The 22,347-nt window shown below is 34.1% G+C and overlaps 2 protein-coding genes across 7 annotated transcripts; one reads left to right on the top strand and one right to left on the bottom strand.

Annotated features, from left to right (window-relative positions):
• The first annotated feature begins 1,896 nt into the window (after nt 1-1,896).
• ifnphi4 (interferon phi 4) lies at nt 1,897-6,959 on the top strand. Its single transcript, NM_001161740.1, has 5 exons — nt 1,897-2,037; nt 3,800-3,877; nt 4,443-4,586; nt 5,088-5,165; nt 6,848-6,959. The coding sequence occupies exons 1-5, from the start codon at nt 1,906-1,908 to the stop codon at nt 6,935-6,937; spliced, it is 522 nt and encodes a 173-aa protein (NP_001155212.1). The 5' UTR covers nt 1,897-1,905; the 3' UTR covers nt 6,938-6,959.
• Nucleotides 6,960-10,857: 3,898 nt separating this feature from the next.
• cd79b (CD79b molecule, immunoglobulin-associated beta) lies at nt 10,858-22,346 on the bottom strand. 6 transcript variants are annotated; one of them, XM_087275781.1, is made up of 7 exons: nt 22,238-22,344; nt 18,225-18,605; nt 17,722-17,909; nt 14,769-15,065; nt 14,570-14,688; nt 14,420-14,473; nt 10,858-12,150 (listed from the first exon to the last, which is right to left on the bottom strand). In XM_087275781.1, the coding sequence occupies exons 3-7, from the start codon at nt 17,771-17,773 to the stop codon at nt 12,046-12,048; spliced, it is 627 nt and encodes a 208-aa protein (XP_087131907.1). In that variant the 5' UTR covers nt 17,774-17,909; nt 18,225-18,605; nt 22,238-22,344; the 3' UTR covers nt 10,858-12,045. The 6 variants fall into 6 exon arrangements, with proteins under 6 accessions (XP_087131907.1, XP_087131905.1, XP_087131911.1 ...); XM_087275779.1 differs by having other exon boundaries at nt 17,722-18,605; nt 22,238-22,346; XM_087275785.1 differs by lacking the exon at nt 18,225-18,605 and having other exon boundaries at nt 22,238-22,342.
• Between the last annotated feature and the right edge of the window lies 1 nt (nt 22,347).

Here is a 22,347-nt window from a genome sequence, read left to right as displayed (position 1 = left end):
TCACCTCAAAAGTAGCTCTGCATGCTTAAAAAGGCTAAATAAGTTAAAATAACTGAATCCTAAAAGGAAAGACTTAGAGGCAGACTGAATGCTGTCTTTATGCAGGCAGATTTAGGTTATTTATTTATTTATTTAGCGTTTGTAGTTCTCCTTAAACCTCTTCTGTTTCTTTAACTTTCTTATCGCAGAGAACAGGAACATATAAAAATGATAAGTCATTGAAGAAACTAAGTCAAAATCAATTAAAACATAAATTTAACAGGGGATATTTCTGATTAGACTATGTGAAATGTTGCCATTAGAATTAAGTCGAGTTATTATTACTATTATTATTATCTGTCATATTTTGCCTCGCATTGCATCATGCCGTATAGTCTTCTTATTGCGAATATAAAAATTTGCTGTAGGCTTTTTATAAAAACTTTAATGTTAAAAAAACCATTAAGCTTGCAGTCTTAGTGTTTCATTGGCTTGTTGTGGTGATTCTAAATAATGTAAAATTATAATTAATGAACATTCGATGATGAAATGAAATGTCATATGTGTCGTCACCGCACTGCGACGTCACTATAGCTTTCGTTTTCACATTCTCGGGCTGGGAATTCCTTTCCCACATTTTTCTAAGAGTCAAAGTTGACGCTCACACGTAAAGAAACACGCCCTTTTTTAAAACCAGGAATGAGAAAACAAATAAACTAGTTTAATAAATCACCCAGAGATTACTTAAAGAATAATAAACAAACAGCATGCTATATATATATATATATATATATATACATGTATTAATAGCCTATTGTAATGTCATAATGTTATAATACGGTTCCCAAAAAAGATCTGAATGTTATTTTTAAAATAATAATCTACTGCATTATTATTATTATTATTATTATTATTATTATTATATACTAGTGGTATATAATTAGTATACCACTATTACTATTGCTATTACTTATTATTGTTAGTCATATTTCTGTTATTGTTGTTTAATTATTATAACTGTAATAATATATAGGCTATACAAAAAAGAGTAATGACAATAACAATTATTATAATGCAGGCTGATAAAAAATGAAGATTCTTCTTCTTCTTCTTATCATTATTATTATGATTATGCCTATAATTATTTTCTTAGCCTACCGTCATCATCATTATTGCATTATTCGTTTTTTAATTTAAATATTAATACATTGTGTACATGCAATATTTTAATTAATGATTATAATGAACCATTTACAATAAGGTTGTATTAGTTAATGTCATTCAATGTATTTACAAACATAAACAAACAATGAACATTAGACTTATTACAGTATTTTGCTAACATTATTTAATGGTAATGAAGTTGTTTATTGTTAGTTCACGTGAACTCACAGTGCATTAACTAAAGTTAACAAGCATGAGTTTGTACTTTAATTAGGCATAAGTAAATGTTGAACTGTAATTGATAAATGCTGTAAAAGACAAGTATTGTTTATTCTTAGTTTATATTAGTAAATATATTAACTAGCATAAATAAATGCGACCTTATAGTGTGACTTCCGTTTATGCCTTTAATGCTAATATTATAATATTAGGTTTATTTAAAAATATATATAATGTAAATATTATTATTTTTGTAGGCTATATAGGAGATACAGTAGCCTATTGTATAGAAATCCCAGCTGTGCTTTCCCACAATAGCTCTTGCGCAATACATACACACCTGTGAAAGGTGCTTGGAAAGTGAAAACTCAGGGCTGAAATGCCGACACATAAAACGCGGACAGAATGGAGGAGCAAAAAAGAAATCATCCAACATCAGACAACAACATACAACCAGAGCTTCAGCGAAAACCCTGCAGAATCAGCGGATCCACCTGTGGCTTTGAGCATCTATAAGCATATTCAAGCATTTATAAGAGCGGGATGAAGGTGTTTGCGGCTGCGCAGTTCTGTGTGCTCCTGTCGGTCGGTTTCAGCTCTGTGCTGGGCTGCCGCTGGGTCAAACACAGACTTCAGCATCACCACGGGGTCTCTCTGGATCTCCTCAGGAAGATGGTGAGTTTGAACCAAGGGGGGTTGAACGTTTTTTTTTCTGCTTAGAGTCTTTAAAGGGATAGTTCACCTAAAACTGAAAAAAGTTAACTTAAAATGTCTTCAAATCATTCTTGTTGTAAATATGCCAGACACTTTTTCAGTTCACTGAATGGCATTATAGTGAGTATTTTCTGCTAATAATGGTAACAAATATTTATTTTCTCTCAACATTTGATTAAACAGCTGAGCACATTCTAGTGTGAGTCTTAATGAGATTAATTCACCCAAAAACAATAATTACTTAACAAACTGGTTCCAAATTGTTGAGTTTCTTTCTTCTGTTGAACACAAAATAAGATATTTTGAAGAATGCTAGACCACGTAACACTGACCTTTATAGAAAAACTAATACAACGCAAGTACCAGAAAGTACCAGTGTTCTTCAAAATGCCCTCCTTTGTGTTCATCCAACACAGGTCTGGAACAAGTGAAGGATGAGACAATGAGATTTTGTTTTTACACTTTTGGATGAACTGTCATAAAAAACGTAAATTTCCTCTCCATTTCCTCACGCTCAGGTTGTTCTAAACTATTATCATGTTTCCCTGTTGAACACAAAACATGCTTCCTTCAAAATGTCTTCTTTTGTGCTCAACAGAAAAAAATAAATGAATAAAAGTTTAGAACAACTTGAGTGTGAGGAAATGGTGAGAAAAGTTACGATTTTGGGTGAACTGTGCCTAAATAATCCTGTAATACATCATCGAATGATTCTTCCTGTATGCCTGACATTTTAATAGACTGAAGATAGTGATCCTCTGCAAGTAATGCTAAAACATATTTATTATTTGCTCAGAAAAATTTATTATTTAGATAAAAGGGAAAACTCACGCAAAATGTAAAAAATGACTCGTTATTTACTCTCCCTCAAGGGGTTACAAATCTTTATGACTTTTTTCCCCCCTTTGAACACAAAGTGTGATATTCAGAAGAAAGCTGGAAATGTTTTGTGTTCAACAGAAAACAAATAATGTTTAAAAGACATATTTATTTGCATTGCAATGTAGTAATTAATTAAGCAGCCGGACACATTGTCATGTTCACTTTAAGCTTTTTTCTTCAGTCAGACACAAAAGAGGACAAACAGAAGAAATCTGGAGCTGTTTTGTGTTGAACAGAAAAGAAATCATAAAAGTTTAGAACTGATTTTGGATTTACATATTAACTTTTAAAATGTCATCAAATGATTCTCGTTGTAAATATGCCAGACGTTTTTTAATACACTGAAAGACAATAACAAAAAATGTAAAAAAAAAAAAAAAGTGTATTTGCTCAGAAAATGTATTAATTAATTAAACAATTAATCAATTCATTGAGCACATTTTAATGTGAGTCCTTAAGGAATACTTCTCCAAAATAAAATAAAAAACGACAGATTAGATTTACTCTCCCTCCTTCCGAATCTTGATGAGTTTCTATCTTCTGTTGAACACAGAAGATCTTTTGAAGAATGTTAAAAATTGGTAACCATTGACCTTCATAGTAGAAAGATAAATAAATACAATGCAAGTCAACAGTTACCAGTTTACCACTTTCTTCAAATACCTTCTTTGGTGTAAGACCTGATTGAGAAGAAACTCCATCAGGTTAGGAACAAGTAAAGGATTTCTTTACAACGCCTTTAAAAGCTAACAAAACTAATAATTTAAGGGGATGTTGAAGAGTTCAGGTCATCAACACGCAGAGCTCTTTATTAAATGCTGAATGTTCTTGATTGTTTTAGGGTGAAAAAGTCCATGATGACAATGAGGACCTCAACCCCATCCCATATGACCTGATCAATAATCACAGGATGGCAGAGGTCAGTCACGCATATTTTACTCAGACAGATTCCCTAATATGTGCTGCACTGCAAATAAATGATTTCTGCCTTATTTTTTGCTTTATTACTTTTTTATTTATTGCTTTTTTAGTTGAATCAAATGAACTTTTCTAGTCATTTCAACTTATATCAATCAAACTGACGACAAATATTAAATTCAACTTTGCATAAACTTAAAAAAATGTAGTAGACACCTGATTAACTAAGTTAAAGTAACTTAAAAACATTTGTAGTCATGACTTTTTGTCTATTTTACAGTGTATGAATATGACTGATATATTCATTATTTGTCTATTTATATTTTGGTCACACTTTATTTTAATGGTGAATTTAGGTTACATTGCATCTACATGGCAACTAATTCTGATTAGATTATAAGTAGACTGTTAGGTTGGGGTCAGGGTTAGTTGACATTTACTTGCAAAGCTTCTTATAGTCAGTTCAATGTCTGTTAAAGTAGCAGTATCAGCAGATATTAAGCAGACAGTCTACTAATACTCAACTGGACCATCAAAATATAGTGTTACCTTTATGTTTCCTACAGCCTGAGAAGCAGATCCAGTTCGTCATTCAGGCTCTGGTGGAAATCACTGCCCTCTTCGACGATGCACTTGTTCCCTGGGATGCTAAAAAAATGGATGATTTCCTAAACATCATGCATGAGGAGATTGATGGACTGCGCTCATGCGTGAGTATTTACAGATAATCTAAAATTATCAGCCCTCATATATAACAGTTTTAAATGTGTTTTTCAAATATTTCCCAATATTTGTCTTTTTAAACGTAATAATTTTTCTATAATTTCTAATAACTGGTTTCTTTTGTCTTTGCCATGATGACAACACATGATATTTGACCAGATATTTTGCAAGATGCAAGCATTCAGCTTAAAGTGTGATTTAAAGACTTAACTTTTGACTTACCCATTACTTATAACTTATAAGTTATTGATCAAAAGTGGTTTGTTCTGTATTCAGTTCATAAATAATGAAAAATAATCCCAAACAAAATAAAAAAATAAGACTTTCTTAATAACAAATATATTAACACTGAAAAAAACACCCTGTCTTTTACTCAAATTATCTCTGTTAGGGATTGAAAAGTTGACAGGAGGGCTAATATGTTTGTCTTCATGGGCATAATATCATCAAGAGTCAGAAATAATCATTCGTCTTGTTTCTCGGTGCAGGGCTCTTACAAAATGAAGAGGAACAAGAAGCTGCATCTGTACTTTAACAGACTGAGAAGAATGACAGAGCTGAACACGGTGAGACTCTTGACAGATCAATCTTTATCTTTATCTTTATCATATGCACTATATGAGCAAACGTGAGCAAAGAAAGGTGTGAAAATACTATTATTGAATAGCTTTTTGGTCTCCTGGAGATGTTTGAGTTCATTTTTGAATGAGAGTTTAGAGACAAACCATTTCAGACAGTTAGTGGTGATGTTGCAGATGAAGTGTTGGAGAATTTCCAACCCATTAACCTTTGCAGTTCTCTAGCTATGATTATTGAACAGTGTTTGGCCACTAGAACCATAACTCAACACAGTCTCATTAGAAATACGTGCTTTATTCTACATTTTTTGAGGAATTTTATTTATTTCTGTTTAAAATTATCCAACATTTCTAAACATAAAAGTTTTACTAAAATAATTTCTATCTTTGCCATGATGACAGTACATAAAAGTTTACTACATATTTTTCAAGATGTATTCAGCTTAACGTGTATTTTAAAGGCTTAACTAGATTAATTAGGTTTATTAGGCAAGTTAAGGTAATTAGGCAAGTCATTGTATAACGATGGTTTGTTAGACAAAAATATAGCTTCATGGGGCTAATAATATTGACCTTAAAATAGTTTAAAATAAATTAAAATCTGCTTTTATTCTAGCTGAAATAAAACAAATAAGACTTTCTCCAGAAGAAAAAATATTATCAGACATACTGTGAAATTTTCCTTGCTCTGTTGAACATCATTTGGGAAATATTTGAAAAAGAAATTCAATTCACAGGAGGGCGAATCATTTTGACAAACAGTTTGACTGCAGTTTCTAGGTAAAACTAACTCTGCAGAGTAGTGCGACGTCAAAAACTTTTCTTTCTTTCAACACTAATGATCCTCGCAGGCACACATTATTGATGAATAAAGGAATATTTCAGTGCAGCTCTTTGCACTACACAAAATAAAAACCGCACAAATGAAAAATTAACTCTCAGTAATGATTATATCGCACTGAACTGAGCTAAACTGAACTGAACTAAACTTAAACACTAAAAACTGAACTACACTGTTCCAGTTACTATGACCATTTATGTGAAGCTGCTTTGACACAATCTACATTGTAAAAGCGCTATACAAATAAAGCTGAATTGAATTGAACAAATGATTTCAAATACTGTATGTTTGTCTTCGTACACTCTCAGAAATAAAGGTACAAGAGCTGTCACTGGGGCAGCACCTTTTCAAAAGGTACATATTTTTACCTAGAGAGTCCTTAGTGGTACCTTAAAGGCACATATCAGTACCCAAATGCACCTAAAATGTACCTTTGAAGAACTAATATGGACTTTTCTGGTTCAAATATACCTTTTGAAAAGGTACCACCTAAATGAGTTTGACTTTTGTGTTTGCTGATATTTAAACCCACTGTAGAAATGCTGTGTTCTGCACAAGTCCTTCATGTTGTCTCAACACACACAAATTAACGTAATTGTTTTCCAAATTTAAGTGGATAAAATTATAAAATGATTAAGTTGTCTCAAAAAGCCTCAAGAACTGTGTTTTCAGCTCACTTTAAATAAGTAGTTTGAACAAGCAGCAAAAATCATTCCTGAAACAAGAGGTTATGGTTAAACAATTTCCTGTTCCTTGATGGTTTGCTGCTACAAAAATGTCAAATCTATAAAAATCAACATCTAAATGATTTGTTGTGTTCCTCTTTCAGGATGGAGGCAGAAGCTGGGAGATGGTCAGAAAACGAGTGATCAGTTTGATGAATCAGCTGCACTCCTTCTCCTTCCACACTCATGTTTAAAACAGGAGCTTCCCCTTTATTTACAGAAGGATTTAAAGCATTTCAGTGTTGTTAATCAGTGCCGACACTCCTCTTTTGAATTCCTATGTACTTGAAAAAAAATTCTATTCTTTTTGTTTTTTTTAGTCTTTATTTAATTATTATTTATTTTATTTATATTATTGTATGTGCATTTTCATATATATTATATTGGATATTTGTTGTACTTGTATACTTATTTAATTATTTATCATTATTAATTAATTAATTAATTAATTAATTAATTAATTAATTAATTAATTAATTAATTAATTAATTAATTAATTAATTAATTAATTAATTAATTAATTAATTAATTAATTAATTAATTAATTAATTTATTTATGTCAAATTTCTTTAAACTGTGATTGTGTCTATTATTTATATTTTTGCCTATTTTTGGTGCCTTTATTTAATTATTGATCATTATTAATTTATTTATCATTATTTGTTTATTTATTTATTTATTTGTCAAATTTCTTTGAGCTGTGATTACGTGTAATAATTATATTGTATATTTTTGGTGCCTTCATTTAATTATTTATCATTATTTATTTATTTATCATTATTTATTTATTTATGTCAAATTTCTTTGAGCTGTGATTGTGTGTATTATTTATATTATTGCATATTTTTGGTGCCTTCATTTAATTATTTATCATTATTTATTTATGTCAAATTTCTTTGAGCTGTGATTGTTTGTATTATTTGTATCATTGGTTATTTGTTGTGCTTTTATACTCATTTAATTATTTATTTATCATTATTTATTTATTCATGTCAAATGTGTTTGAGCTGTGACTAATTACGTTGAATGAAAAATGTAAAATTATTTATTTTTGTATTTTTGCATCCAATAAAACTTGAACATTTGAATATTTTCTGTTGTTTTTATTTATGAATAATATTGTTGTTAGGCTGGCGGCAGGCAAAGACTCATATAAGATATTTAATTTGTCAACATATTGTTTAAGTTTTAATTCTTTTTCATTTTAATTAAGGTAATAATTATTTTTATCGTATCTCTTTGTTTTGATGGTCCCTTTAATGCATTTTGTTGAACTTAAGGTACATTGCATCTACATGACAACTAATTCTCATTAGATTATAAGTAGACTGTTAGGTTGGGGTCAGTGTAAATTCACATGTACATGCAAAGTTTCTTATAGTCAGTTAAATGTCTGTTGAATTCTGTATCAGCAGATATTAAGCAGACAGTCTACTAATACACAAATGAAACGTAATTGGCACGTAGTAGCAAAGCAAGGTTTAGTCAACAACATGTGCAATAGGGACCATCAAAATAGCCTTACCATATTTATTAATTTGTCATTTAATATTTATCTATAATTTAATATGCCATGTTGCTCAGTTGTTAAAATTTTTTATTCTCATTTTTGTATGCTATCAATAAATGTTTGATGTAGTCAGCTATTGGAGTAATGATCACTTGAAAATGTTGTTTCGTCAGGTGTTTGAGCAAAACTAAATTGCTTATTTGTTTCGTTCAGTAGGTCTGATAACATTTCTTCCAAATTTCACATAAAAGGATTCTCATTTACAGCATTATTTATTTATTTATTTAATATTATTTTGCAGAATATGATAATTAGTCGAAATAATTAATTTTGTTGTAATTAAAAATCATTGTTATTACACCAAACATTTATAAATCTTCTCAAGTGAATTGGCATTGTGTTGTATTGTAGTGTATTGCCTGAAAATGAATATAAACTGTCTGAAAACACGCACCGTTTTATGTTTGACCTAATTTTATGATCTAAATTATAGCATTTTTTTTAATTCAGAAGAAATGTCATCAGTACTTTAGAGAATCAACTAAAAAAATAAGAGAATTCACATTTTTTGGCTCTTGCTTTTTTTCCTAGCAGAGATATAGCCTAACAATTATTAGTAAATGTATTAATAAAACTAGATTAACTGTGATATCTTTTCAGGATTATTAGTAAATGTATTAATAAAACTAGATTAACTGTGATATCTTTTCAGGATTATTAGTAAATGTATTAATAAAACTAGATTAACTGTGATATCTTTTCAGGATTATTAGTAAATGTATTAATAAAACTAGATTAACTGTGATATCTTTTCAGGATTATTAGTAAATGTATTAATAAAACTAGATTAACTGTGATATCTTTTCAGGATTATTAGTAAATGTATTAATAAAACTAGATTAACTGTGATATCTTTTCAGGATTATTAGTAAATTTATTAATAAAACTAGATTAACTGTGATATCTTTTCAGGATTATTAGTAAATGTATTAATAAAACTAGATTAACTGTGATATCTTTTCAGGATTCGCATGGTGGAATAAATTATTCGACTTTTCACTTCTAAAAAAAATGGCCATACACATCACCAAACTTTCAAGTCATTCAGCACAAACAAACAAACAAACATGTTTGATGAAATCACAGTCTGAAAGTAAAAAAATACAAGTCTATCTGACAAACCTTTGAGCTCAGCTACTAGCGACAGATAACTCGTCTTTTAATTTATCTTTGCAGCAGTCTTGTTTATTCCAGCCTTTCTCATACTAATATCTGTCTAAAATGACCACAAGATGGCGCGTTTTCCTTCACTGCAGGATAATATTAAGAGGCTAAACAACAAAACACTGCGAGACGGTCCTCTGTCTTCTCTATTTCCAAAAGTGTGCTCTTGCTTGGTTAAATTTGTTCATCATAGGGGAGGGTGGGGACTGTTGCAACACTTCTTGCATTTCTTTTATTTTCTCACAGACAGTTTTTCGTGGAAACACAAAATTTTTATGAATTTTTGAACAGACAAAATGCAATTTATCCAGAGCAGGGGGATGACAACATTCATTAAAATGTAACAATAAAAAAACCTAAAACATCAAGCTGGATTTTATTGATATTTTAATGGTAAACAGACTAAATGTAAATTTGTTAAAATGTTAAATGTGTTAAACTGACCATAGAAATACAGAATATTAAAAGAACAAGCAACAGCCAATTATCAAGCTAAAAAACTGGAATATTTTTTTTCTTTCTGAAAATCTAGACTGAACTTTGATTAAAATACACTTCTGTGAACCTTGAAATTAATTAATCAAAGAATCAAAGTATTAATCAAAGAAACTGTAATAAAATTAATATTGTACATCGTTAATATGGCAAGCTTTGAAGTGATGTTTGTGATAGGGGACACTTGCAACAGCATGTTCTAACTCTGTCAACCATGATGAAACTGTCTATGCTAGACAGATACAATAGTTTTAACGCTACACCTATTTGAAGAAAACAGCGATTTAAATTATATGAATGATTAATGTTTCACAAAAACATTATTTCCCAGTGATGGGTTGCAGCTGGAAGGGCATCCACTGCGTAAAACACATGCTGAATAAGTTGATGGTCTATTCCACTGTGATGACCCCATATTAATAAAGGCACTAAGCCAAAAAGAAAATGAATGAAAACAGAAATTTTCTAAAGATTAAAAAAATTACTTTTTTACCTTAAAAAAAATTACTTTTTTTTACCTTTTAGAAAATTACCTTTCTGATTGCAGGAGGGTCTAAATGAGAATATGTACAATATTATCACTCTAGCTCATTCCTGAATGGAGGAGTAAGTCTTGTTGCAACTGCCCCATGCTGCAGCCGTCCCCACTCTCCCCTGCATTATATTAAGTATTAGTATTGAGCTCAAATGTCTAAATGTGCTCGATTTTAGTTTGTTTGTTTTTTATATGCAAAGAAGTCTAGGGTGATTGTAATATGCAAATAGCAATTGTGCAAACTTTGAAAAAAGGTTATATGACACTAAAATGACACGACAGTTTCCTAACAGAGTAATGTCTACATTTACAAAATGCATCAAAATTCAGTAGCACGTTTTAGACAGAAACAAATTCAAAACAAAACTTTATAACATTTCAAAATTCACAAAAAATACACATTTATGTCAGATAGTGACATTTAAAATGTTAAATCTATACAGACAGTCATATGTTGTTTGATGTTGAAGCCACATCAGATAAAATGCATGAAAAATAAGCTAAAAAAGCGATGTTGTGGAAAACACCTGATTCTCACATGCTTATTTTAACAGAAATGAAGTGAAAGTGGATATTTCTGCCTTCAGAAGAACAGTTCCTCACCACTAGTATTTATTTCCACATATGAAGCACCTTTTTATGAATGACCAGCCAGAGCCAGTGTATTTATACAACAGACATACTGTAAAAATCAAACACACTAAATACCCAGTATATTACAGGACATCAGCTGGTAAAATAAACAAGCAACAAGAACAAAATGTAAAAATACTACGATGTCCTTGAATAATCATTATGTAAATGTTTACATGCATTAACAAGAACTAAAACTACATGCTTATTTATATATAGTACTATCAGTTACAATACGTCACCTTAGATTTATAAGGTTCTATCAGACATTTCTGTCAAAATTGAGTTATTGACATTTTCCTATCAATTGACAACTTATTTACATTATGGGATTTTTTATATAAGTTATTTACATTTTAACAGTTTTTATTTAAAAAAACAAATGTTACACACTTACTGTTTGCTATGGAATGCAAAAACTTTGAAGCTCAATATCTCGAAATCATTCAGAATGCAGATACAACCTTATAGTTCTAAGGTGACGAATAGTAATAACAGTTTCAAACTGAAAGTGAAATCTTTAGCATGTTCACACACACACACACACACACACACACACACACACACACACACACACACACACACACACACACACACACGCACACACACACACACACACACACACACACACACACATATATATATATACACAAAACACAAACAATGAGACTGAAAGCATCCACCTGCGTCTGGTGTTAAAGCTGAGATCTGGTGATTATTAGATTATTATTAAAATGTAAAGTTTTCTAATACCAAACTAAGCACCAAACCCCATCCTAACACCCAACTGTCATTGGGGGATGAGCAAATCATACTAAAATGTATGAATGCGCTCATTCAAATTGATACAAATTAGCCACTAAATCAAAAAAGTATGAAATGGTGTGAGATATCGTTGGTTTTTCTCACTCTTGGCATGGAGACTCAACTTGCCAAGCTGCATCACTGCTCTGGGCAAACGTTGAGATGTCCTCATACACATCTCCACCAACCTGCTCGATTTCCAAACCCTGTTTATACAACACAGAAGAAACAACATACTGAATATAGTCTATTTCAAGTGTTCACACTTAGCTGATGATTGATTATAAAGCTTGTTTGGCATGCTGTCCTGGGAGAGAGTCCTGAGCTTATAAGATCCTCGAGGCCAGGGCTCTCTCCCGTTTGCCAGGCGAGAGGGGAGTTTGAGCTTAGGTAGATATCAAGAACTCCCCTGCTGTAGTAGCTAATGAACAGATAGTGATTGCTCTACTACTTGCTAGGAGCATGTCTATGTTGCTGATTTGGATTAGTCAATAAACTTAGGTGGCATGTTTTTAGACGTTTTTGGACGTTATATATATATTGTTTTTCGCTGCTTCTCTCATGGCTTGCTTCACTATGTGAAGTTTATTTATAAATTAATTTCGAGAGGATCACATACTTATGATTGACCACAGCCGGTCCCGCATTAGCTAAAAACGATCCTCCAATCAGATGAATCCTAACCCAGGTAGCAAAGAATTTTGGCCCAGATTTAGCATAAAGCTGGCACAGCAGGCATTCATCCAGCACTGGCATACAGCATGTGGGCCAAACATGGCCCAGTTTTGGCCCAGATGTCAAATGTAGTATTTGACCCAATTTTTAAAAACGTATATGTGGGCCACGTAAGTTTGGCCTATCCTGACCCACTTTTAAAATACATTTAAATTATTTTTGATTTAAGAAAAAAATCTATCAATCAGGTCGCTTCAAGAAAAGCACAGCCATAAAGCAAAATGCTTGATGGGTTTATAAAAAACAATGCAGTCGTGTAACACCAACACATCTGGCCCAGTTCTGGGTTATTAACTTGTCTGAGACTTAGCCCAGATATGGTCCATGTCCTCTTGTATGGAAGCCAGACTTAGTCCAATCAATTCACTGCGGCATGTGGGCCAAGCAAATGCTGAGGGTGTGGGCCAGATCTGGGCCAGAGAAATTTTGCTATGGGGGAAGTCAGTATAAATAACCACAGTCTTTATTCCACAATCATCTTCGTCTGGAAGAAACCCCCCTTCCTCCTCTTCTCCTCCCTCCTTTACCTAGATTGGGCGGCATGCAATGGTTAGCACTGTTGCCCCACAGCAAGAACACAGATGGCTCTGGTCCTCGCAGAGCCGGTTGGCGTTTCTGTGCAGAGTTTGCATGTTCTTCCCGTGTCCGCCTGGGTTTCCACTGGGTTCCCTGGGTTCCTCCCACCGTAAACCAACTAAACCAAATGGGCACCATAGTCTAGCTCCCAGCATCAGTGTTTTCTTCTCAGAGCAGTTCAGTTTTAGCCACACCAGCGGGGGAGTTTTTGAGATCTCTTTCATTCATTCATTTTCTTGTCGGCTTAGTCCCTTTATTAATCCGGGGTCGCCACAGAGGAATGAACCGCCAACTTATCCAGCAAGTTTTTACGCAGCGGATGCCCTTCCAGCCGCAACCCATCTATGGGAAACATCAACACACACACTCATACACTACGGACAATTTAGCCTACCCAATTCACCTGTACCACATGTCTTTGGACTGTGGGGGAAACCGGAGCACCCGGAGGAAACCCACGCGAAGGCAGGGAGAACATGCAAACTCCACACAGAAACGCCAACTAAGCCGAGGTTCGAACCAGCGACCTTCTTGCTGTGAGGCAACAGCACTACCTGCTGTGCCAATGCCCGCCGTTTTTGAGATCTACCCAAGCTTAATCTCCCCACTCGCCCTGCGAACAGGAGGGAGCCCTGGACTTGAGAATGCCTTGAGCTCAGGGCTCTCTTGATGGACAGCATGCCAAACAAGCTTATTATAAATCAACAGCTAAGTGTGAACTCTTGAAATTTGTCTTGATTTTCAGGGATAGTGCATTTAAAAAAGAAAATACTGTCATTATTTATTCACACTGCTTTTCTTTCCTTTTGATAGGATATTAGAAATAATGTTGTAAAAAACGGCCACTGGTTTCCATAGTCTTTTTGTTTTGTCAATGAATGTTCTTTTCCTCTGACGATATGTTTGTAATTTTCTACTTTTTTTGTCAACAGAATAAAATGCAGAAATGTTTTGAACAACACATGTGTAGAGGACGAGATTTGACCAAGACTCAAGGGCCTGAATGTAGCAAAAATAATGTATATGATTACAAGTACATCACAACTCTAAATTCATAAACTCATGTAAAAGAAAAAGGCATGTGTGTTTTCACTTCCCGTCCTGCATGCAACAATAACTTCAGCACTCTGAGCTAAATCTCAATCAACCGTAAACCTGCATCACCTCATATATGTGGTCATCCTCTGGCTCCTCATATTCAGCCTCTTCTTTCTTCTCCTGTAATCAAACACAATGAGAAACAGTAGCTAGTGTTAGTGACGCGTCCAAAAAAGTCAACACATGCAACAGAGAAATGTGGAATAAGTTAATTACCAGTTTGTAAAGTCGAACCAGAGGAACGACAATGCACAAAACCAAGAGGAAAGCCTGAAGGAAAATGATGACATCCTTAACTCTAGATCTCATCAAGACAGCATGAGGCTCGCTATATCCTGAGGATAAACACAAGGAGATATTTATCTCACACACAGGCTATAAAAAAAAAGATGTTAAAACAAATGACGATACTTACTGGATACTTGAAGTGCAGTTCCTGGTCCGAACGTATCATTTAATTTACAAACGTAAGTGCCACTGTCCTCAGTCTCCACTTTCTTTAAAGTAATGGAAGCATTTTTATCATTGTTCCTGTCGTTAATTGTTATTCTCTGGTCATTCGTAAGTGAGCTTTGGTAATTCTTGTTTTTGAACCACTGTACACGAGCTGGCCCGCGAGTGGGATTCGACGGCACACAGTATATGATCACAGTCCGACCTGTCTTAACGCCAATAAATCTGGGCTTCTGGAATACAATGATGCTTCCTTCAGCTGAAATGATAAGATGCATGAGGAGAGAAAAAAGACAACACATTTAAGATTGCAGTGGTCTTTTGCTGTAACAAATCCACACAAGTAAATCTACACTCTCAGAAATAAAGGTACGTAAGCTGTCAATGGGGTGGTATCTTTTCAAAAAAGTACAAACTTGTACCTAAAAGGTTCATATTAATACCTCAAGGGTACAAATACTCTTATTTCATGCAGCTGCCATTTTAAAGAACCAAAGCGAGGCTGCGGTGGGAAGAAACCCGAAAGTATAGGACCAGCACTGTAAACATTGCAGTAACATGCTGTGCACTACAAAACTCCGGCTGTTGTTGAGATTTCAAAATACAATGGTGTAAACATCACTTTAATATCATCCAGTTCAGTTTAATTTAAACAATTAAAAGCAAATTAGCATCAAACAATATTACAATTTCTGTAAGAGTAATATGCTCAAGTGTCCTCCTAGGCTTCAGTTCATAGCACCAGTTAAACACCTTGGGTACGCTTTCCTGCTTAAAACACTGATAAAAAACTGCAGTCCTCTTTAGCACATCCTCGTGTTGTCTGTAATAGAACAAAATCCGTCCATTTCTGCTAACATTGAAGCGCCGCTGAGCGCGGATGACTCGACTGCTCTTCACGACTGCTTCACACTCCAGTCTCCGTGTATCTGTGTTTGCACTCAGTTTACTGCTCTTCACCCAGTGCAAACACAGATACACGGACACTGGAGCGCGAAGCAGCCTTGAAGATCAGTTGTGTCATTAAGCAGATTGCTCGTCTGTGTTTGTGCTCGGTAAACAGTGGAGGGTGAACGAATGACTTTCTCGGCCAATCAGAAGCATTTCTGTTGAACAGGTGAACACAATGGCAAATCTGTCTGTTTTAAGAAAGCCATAAACATTGCCTGAAATGTTAGCGGAAAATTGACAATTTTTCTTTTAATTCAGTATCGTGACAAGTCTAATATAGTGAAAGAATCAGTTCATTAACTCGAGTTTGATATCCCTTTTTATTTTTACCATTAATTCGGAATGGACCTTCGGGTCACTGGGAAAGCGGTGAAATCATAAGTTTGTGTCACTTTCTCCTTGCTGATAAGATATACAGCCAGGTACACAACGTTCCTATTTAACTACCAACGATACATCCGGGATCGTATGAAACTTAGATTTCGCTTATAATAATGCCGGCAGCGTGAAATCAGGGGGGGTTACAATGAAACGTAAGTATTTTATGATTTGCCAGTTTAGTGGCTAATTCGTATGAATTCGTACGAGTTCAGTTATACGAAAATGTACAATTTAAAAAAATAGGCGTGGCACCTAACCCCACCCCTAATCCCAACCGTCATTGGGTGATGAGCAAATCGTACTAAATTGTACGAATTAGATTGTACGAATTCGTACAAATTAGCCACTAAATCAAAAAGTTACAAATTGCCGTGAGATGGCGTTGACTTTTGAGGTACCAATATGGACCCTTGTACAAATGTGTACCTTTTGAAAAGGTATTACCCCAGTGACAGCTCTTGTACCTTTATTTCTGAGAGTGTACGGAACATGATTGTTATTAAAAAATACTGAATAATAACCGTATTATAAGCTGATACATGAGGGGAAAATACATAGGACAGAACCTATGTCTCATGGCAATTCGTAACTTTTTGATTTAGTGGCTAATTTGTATGACTTACAATCTAATTAGTACAATTTAGTACGATTTGCTCATCCCCCAATGACGGTTGGGGTAAGGGGTGGGGTTAGGTGCCACGCCTCTTTTTTAAAATCGTACAATTTCGTACGACTGAACTCGTACGAATTCGTACAAATTAGCCACTAAACTGGCAAAATGTAAAATACTTACATTTTCTCGTGAGGTTAGGCTGGACAGAACACATTTATATTGCAGTGGTCTTTTGTTGTAACAAATCAGCACAAGTGTATCCACAAAATATGATTGTTATTATAAAAACAGTCTGAATGCTAACAGCTTTATAAGCTGTTAACAAGGTCTTAACATATTTGGCGAATGCAAACTTGTTTTGAAGTAAAAGTGGACTTCCTCTTTCGCTCACAGATGGAAAGGAAGAACAACACTGAAAACAAGTCTAGGGCAACTGTAATATGTAAATAGCAATCCTTCAACTTTCAGACAAAATGTCATACACTGTAGAAATGCAGGGTTCCACACAATTCTTTCACGTTTTCCCAACACAAATAGATTAAGTTATCTAATTTAAGTGGATTAAACATACTGTGAAACTATTAAGTTGTCAACAAAAATCGCAATAACTGTGTTGATGAAAGTAGTTTGAGTGTACATTATAATAATCCTGGGTTCCACACATTTGACTTGTGTTGGCACAACATGAAGGAATTAAGGTAACTTTTTAGTTTTGACAAATTTAAGTGGATTGAACATGAAGCAATTAAGTTGCTCCCAAACAAACTCAATAATTGTGTTGTTTCACATCATTTTAAATAAGTAGTTTGAACAAACAACCAATGTAATTTTTTGGAGTGTATCAATCAAAAACCAGATCAAATTCTTGTTAAAATATACAAAGTGTATTAGTAATAGCAACAGAAACATATTTGAAGCTCAAATAATACTGCTGCTGTTTTTTTTTTAAATGTCTTAAGCAGTAACTTACCTGACAGGTAAATCAATGCCATGACTGAGAATCCCAGCAAGAAGTGATGCATGATGTTGAAGTCTTCAAATCCACCTCTGAAAGTAATGTAGACGTCTGTCACAGAGAGTGAACAGAAGGAGTACAGCTCACCAGAGCACAGTCCTGCCTCTGCCAGAAGGTGCAGGTCTAAAGCTGTGAAGATACTTCTGAGAAACATGCAAATCAATACACTCATGCATCAAAGTGTCAAGAACCAAGTGAATAAACCTGATGCCAAATGTGATGAACGCTGTTTCAACATTCATGAGTCAAATAACTTAACAACAAACAAATGGAATGGTCAATCATCAGGGCAAAATGAGAAAATAATAACAAAAAAGTTGATGTTCTTGCAGAAGAAAGGGGATTTAAAGGATTATTTCACTCAGAACTGTGTCACATCCCAGCACAAATTTGCTTTTGTTTTGTATTTTCTTTCATTCTTTCTTTGTTCTTCTCTAGTCAGACATAATGACCATCACCTGTTGGCAATGACGAACTGCTCACTGATTGGAGGATGAGAGGAGTGTATTTACAGTAGTCCATTACAGGAGTGGTCAGTCCTGATTCTGCAGAACCACCATCCAGCAGAGTTTATATCCAGCCTCAATTATCAACAGGACATCTCAGGAAGTTAAGCCGGATCTGAACTGGTTCTTCAGGGAAAAGACTGCACAATCCTAGTTCTGGGCTAACTTATGTTTTCCTTTATCTGATGGCTGCTAGGATGAATTTAGTTGTGTCAAAGCCAGTGAAGGGCCTGTAATTTACATGCATAAGTCGGTGCTTTCCGTGTGCATGAGCGGTGCAGTCCGTCACAGTGGGTGGAGAGCAGCAGTCATTGAGCTGTGTGAAGAGCACAGCTGTAACCACACAAACACACTTATCAGACTCTCTTATCACTTAGATCTGTTTGAGGAGGCAAGGAAGCCATTACAGATTTGAAAATGATAAAAGTAAATAAGTATTATGAAATACATCCTTAAATGAGAAGTGAGCCTTTATTGGGTTGTGACTGACTCCACACTCTGTTTATCTTAAATGCTCATTCTTCAGATCAATCAAAAAGGCCAGTCTGAAGGAAGTTAAAAGTACACTAAAATATCATCACTGCAGTCCATTTAAATGAAAATAATTATATACAATTCTGGGAATCAGTGCTTGGACAGAAGTGCAGGAAATCACCTGACAGTGAACTAGATTGCAGCTGTAAACCCAACAATATTTTAACAAATAAATGTAAAGTCCCTGTCTGTGAGCATAATGACGCTTGCATCGTTTTCTAAGGGTTCACTGAGGTTGACATACTGAAGGTGACTTTAAATATTCACATAAAATGAAATAAGTAAGAAGTAAGACCCATTAGACTATTTCGAACATTTTAGCCTGGGTTTAGTTTCTGCGGTTGACAGAAGATTGAAGATGGTCAAGAAGGTTGAGGATTCATGCATACATTGATAAAGTAAAGCAGGAGTTGAATTTCAGCTGTGCTAATATACATTTGGTTTTTAAAACCTACTGTAATCAGAACAGAGAAAGCACCTGACCAATCAGAGCAGACTGCCAGAAAGGACTGATTTCTCAATAAGAAAAATCATTGTTTTTATTGACCGTGGATGGATGTAAACCTATTGTAGGAGACTTTTAAAACTAATTAGGAAACAATAAAACAGCATTATATACTGTTTGCACTTTAATATCTCGCTAGTTATTTTAGAGGTGTGGTCTGAACAATTTCACAATGTAAAAGGTTTGAGATGAAAAACTGACAGGAAAATAGTAACTACAATCATTTGAATGTTTTCTGAAAAATGATGTACTCCCTGACCCTATTTTCCAATCATCCAATCAGATTTGTGGAACAAGTTTACAGTTTACGTCAAGTTTAGTCTTACAATCAGAGTTAGGCACTTCTACATAGTTACTATTTTATAATAAAGACCGGTTGCAATAGCAAACTGTGTTTTGCGGTAGAATGCCAAATTCGCAAAACAGAAAACTTAACTCTTACCGTACACCACACTGCTTTTAATGCTAAGCACAGACGTTAAAAGGGAGCTGAATGGAGTGAGGACCTTATTTGAAATGCTCGACTCTGCAGTTCTCATTTCACATCAGGTAAGTTCATGCTGATGTGAATCATACACATCACTCGTTTTTTAATTGCTGCAATGATTTCAGACAAAACAGTTAAATATGGTTCATTAAACCTGCAGACACTGAATGCTTAGAATGAAATGTAACGATGTAGGTTCACATACCCTGTCATACAGGTGCAGTTCACTGTCAGAATGCAGTTGTTTTGCTTGTTGATGATGACCCAGGCCTTGTACAGTTTCGTCTTCTTTCCTTGACTTTGGCTAGGCCGAACCTCGTTTTTAGCACTACATAGTGTTGAATCTGGTAACCATGAAACATTATTTCGTGCACATGTTCACACAGAACAAAACTTTAGGCATCCAAAGACTTGTAGACCTTTAACTTTTCTCTTATAAAATCACTTGGAGTTTCAATGATATAGTTGTCTGTTTCGGGCTGGATGCTTGGTCATTTCATCTTATCCGTCTATCGCAAATTAACCTGTCAGATGAACGCCGCTCACTTTAACGTTAATTTTGCAGAATATCTTTGCTTATTACTGGGTGACAAGCTGTTATAATACGCTGAAAGCATTATGTAAATAATATATATATATATATATATATATATATATATATATATATATATATATATATATATATATAGTATAATATGTAATCAATATAACTTATTTCTAAGACAAAAACAAACGCTAATATAAATGCTAGTGCTCCCGGTTTATTTCTGCATCCTCGCTGCACGCTCATCTATGTAATGCTGTTTAAATTCTTTCTAATTAGTTTTGAAGGCATCAGCTCTAAACCCCGCCTTTTTGAAAGCCTGCTCTGATTGGTCAGGTGGCTTAGTCTGTGATTGGTGCACTTACAGTATGTTTCAAAAACCTAATGTCCATTAACACATCTGAAATTCAACTCCTTTCATATTAACTAATCAATTTAAGCCTGAATCCTCAAACGTCTTGATCATTTCGACATATCTACAGTTGTTGTACAAACAATACAATTATGGTAAGGTTTAGGAGTAAAAAGTTAGGCTGAAATTATGTTGTTGTGGAGGATTACTGCTTCAGGATCAACAAAATATACTGACCCAGGAATGAGTCTGCAAATGAGGACATGCAGGTTGATGATCCCTGTTTTAGATGAGTGAGGTAACTTCTGTGAGTGATAGGCTATTGGTCATCATGGGAATTACCCTGCATGAGCTCATACTTCACCACTGTTTTGTTCAATGGTTCGAAAGCAGACTGTAATTCACCCGCTGTGTCTGAACCTTAACACTGGTTCAGTGCAGGGAACTATGTGGCCTGAAGACACAGCCAAATAGCACGCATGAGTGCACAGACGCACGCACGCAGCACACGCACACACACTCACTCACAATTGTACAGCTATCTTCCCATAAAAATATTGATTTATACACTGAAAAAAATTAGATGGGGTTAAAAATTATAATTTCAACAGTCAACTGATTTAACTGACACAAAACCACTGAATTAATATGTGTGCGTAATGTTGTTTTTGCCTTATACAGTTTAAGCGATAACGCAGTAATATTTATTTATTTCTTTTTTTTTTATCAAATTACCCCTCTGTGTCTTGTTTTTATATCCAATTCACCATCCAAGACCATCTTTTAGAAGTGTTTGGATGTGGTTAAAATGTATTGTACATTGTTTATACTGAGTAAAGCCTGCTGCAGCTGTTGAACAGTCTCTACAGCACACAGAGCTCCATATTCTGCTCAATCAACACATGATTTTCTGAGCTTTGTTCTGTTTCTCCATTGTTTGCGATTCTTGATTTATTTTAACAAAGTGTCTGGAACTAAAATGTTATGAAAAAAAGCATTTTTAAAATTTTTGAATACTGTATGTTATTTTTTTTACACAGTCATAATTATAAAATGAATATTAGTACTAGTAATAGTAGCAATAGTAACACCAGGATTAAATATAAACATGATATCTTAAATATATATATAACGTATTTATATATATATATATATATACACACACACACACACACACACACACACACACACACACACACACACACACACACACACACACACATAAATTAAATTATATAACCTAATGCATTGGGTTAGAATAGCCCATAGTTGGGAAAGTGCTATAATAACCTATAGTTGGGTTATTTGTTGGGGTATTTTTAACTCAACCATTTTAACAGAGTCACTATTTGACTATTTAACTATCAACCTGCTATTTTGGAAATAAACGCTCCTGTGGTCATTTTTAAACATGAAGCAGTAAAAATGCAAAGAATTCTAAATATCACAATATTTAGAATATCATATTTTTAAATATCACATACCATATCACAACTGACCAATCTATAGATCACTGGATTCCAAAAGTATTAAGACTGGTTACCTGAGGTGAAGACATTTCAAGCTGAGAGTAAAAATAGATGGTGTGAAACAAGAACAGCTATCCGTTCTGAGGCCACTGCGACACACACAGAAAAAGTCATATGGAGCACA

The sequence above is a fragment of the Danio rerio genome, chromosome 12 (assembly GCF_052040795.2).
Source record: "Danio rerio strain M-AB ecotype USA chromosome 12, GRCz13ab, whole genome shotgun sequence".
Lineage (NCBI taxonomy): Eukaryota > Metazoa > Chordata > Actinopteri > Cypriniformes > Danionidae > Danio > Danio rerio.
This window is presented reverse-complemented; position numbering and strand designations above follow the sequence as displayed.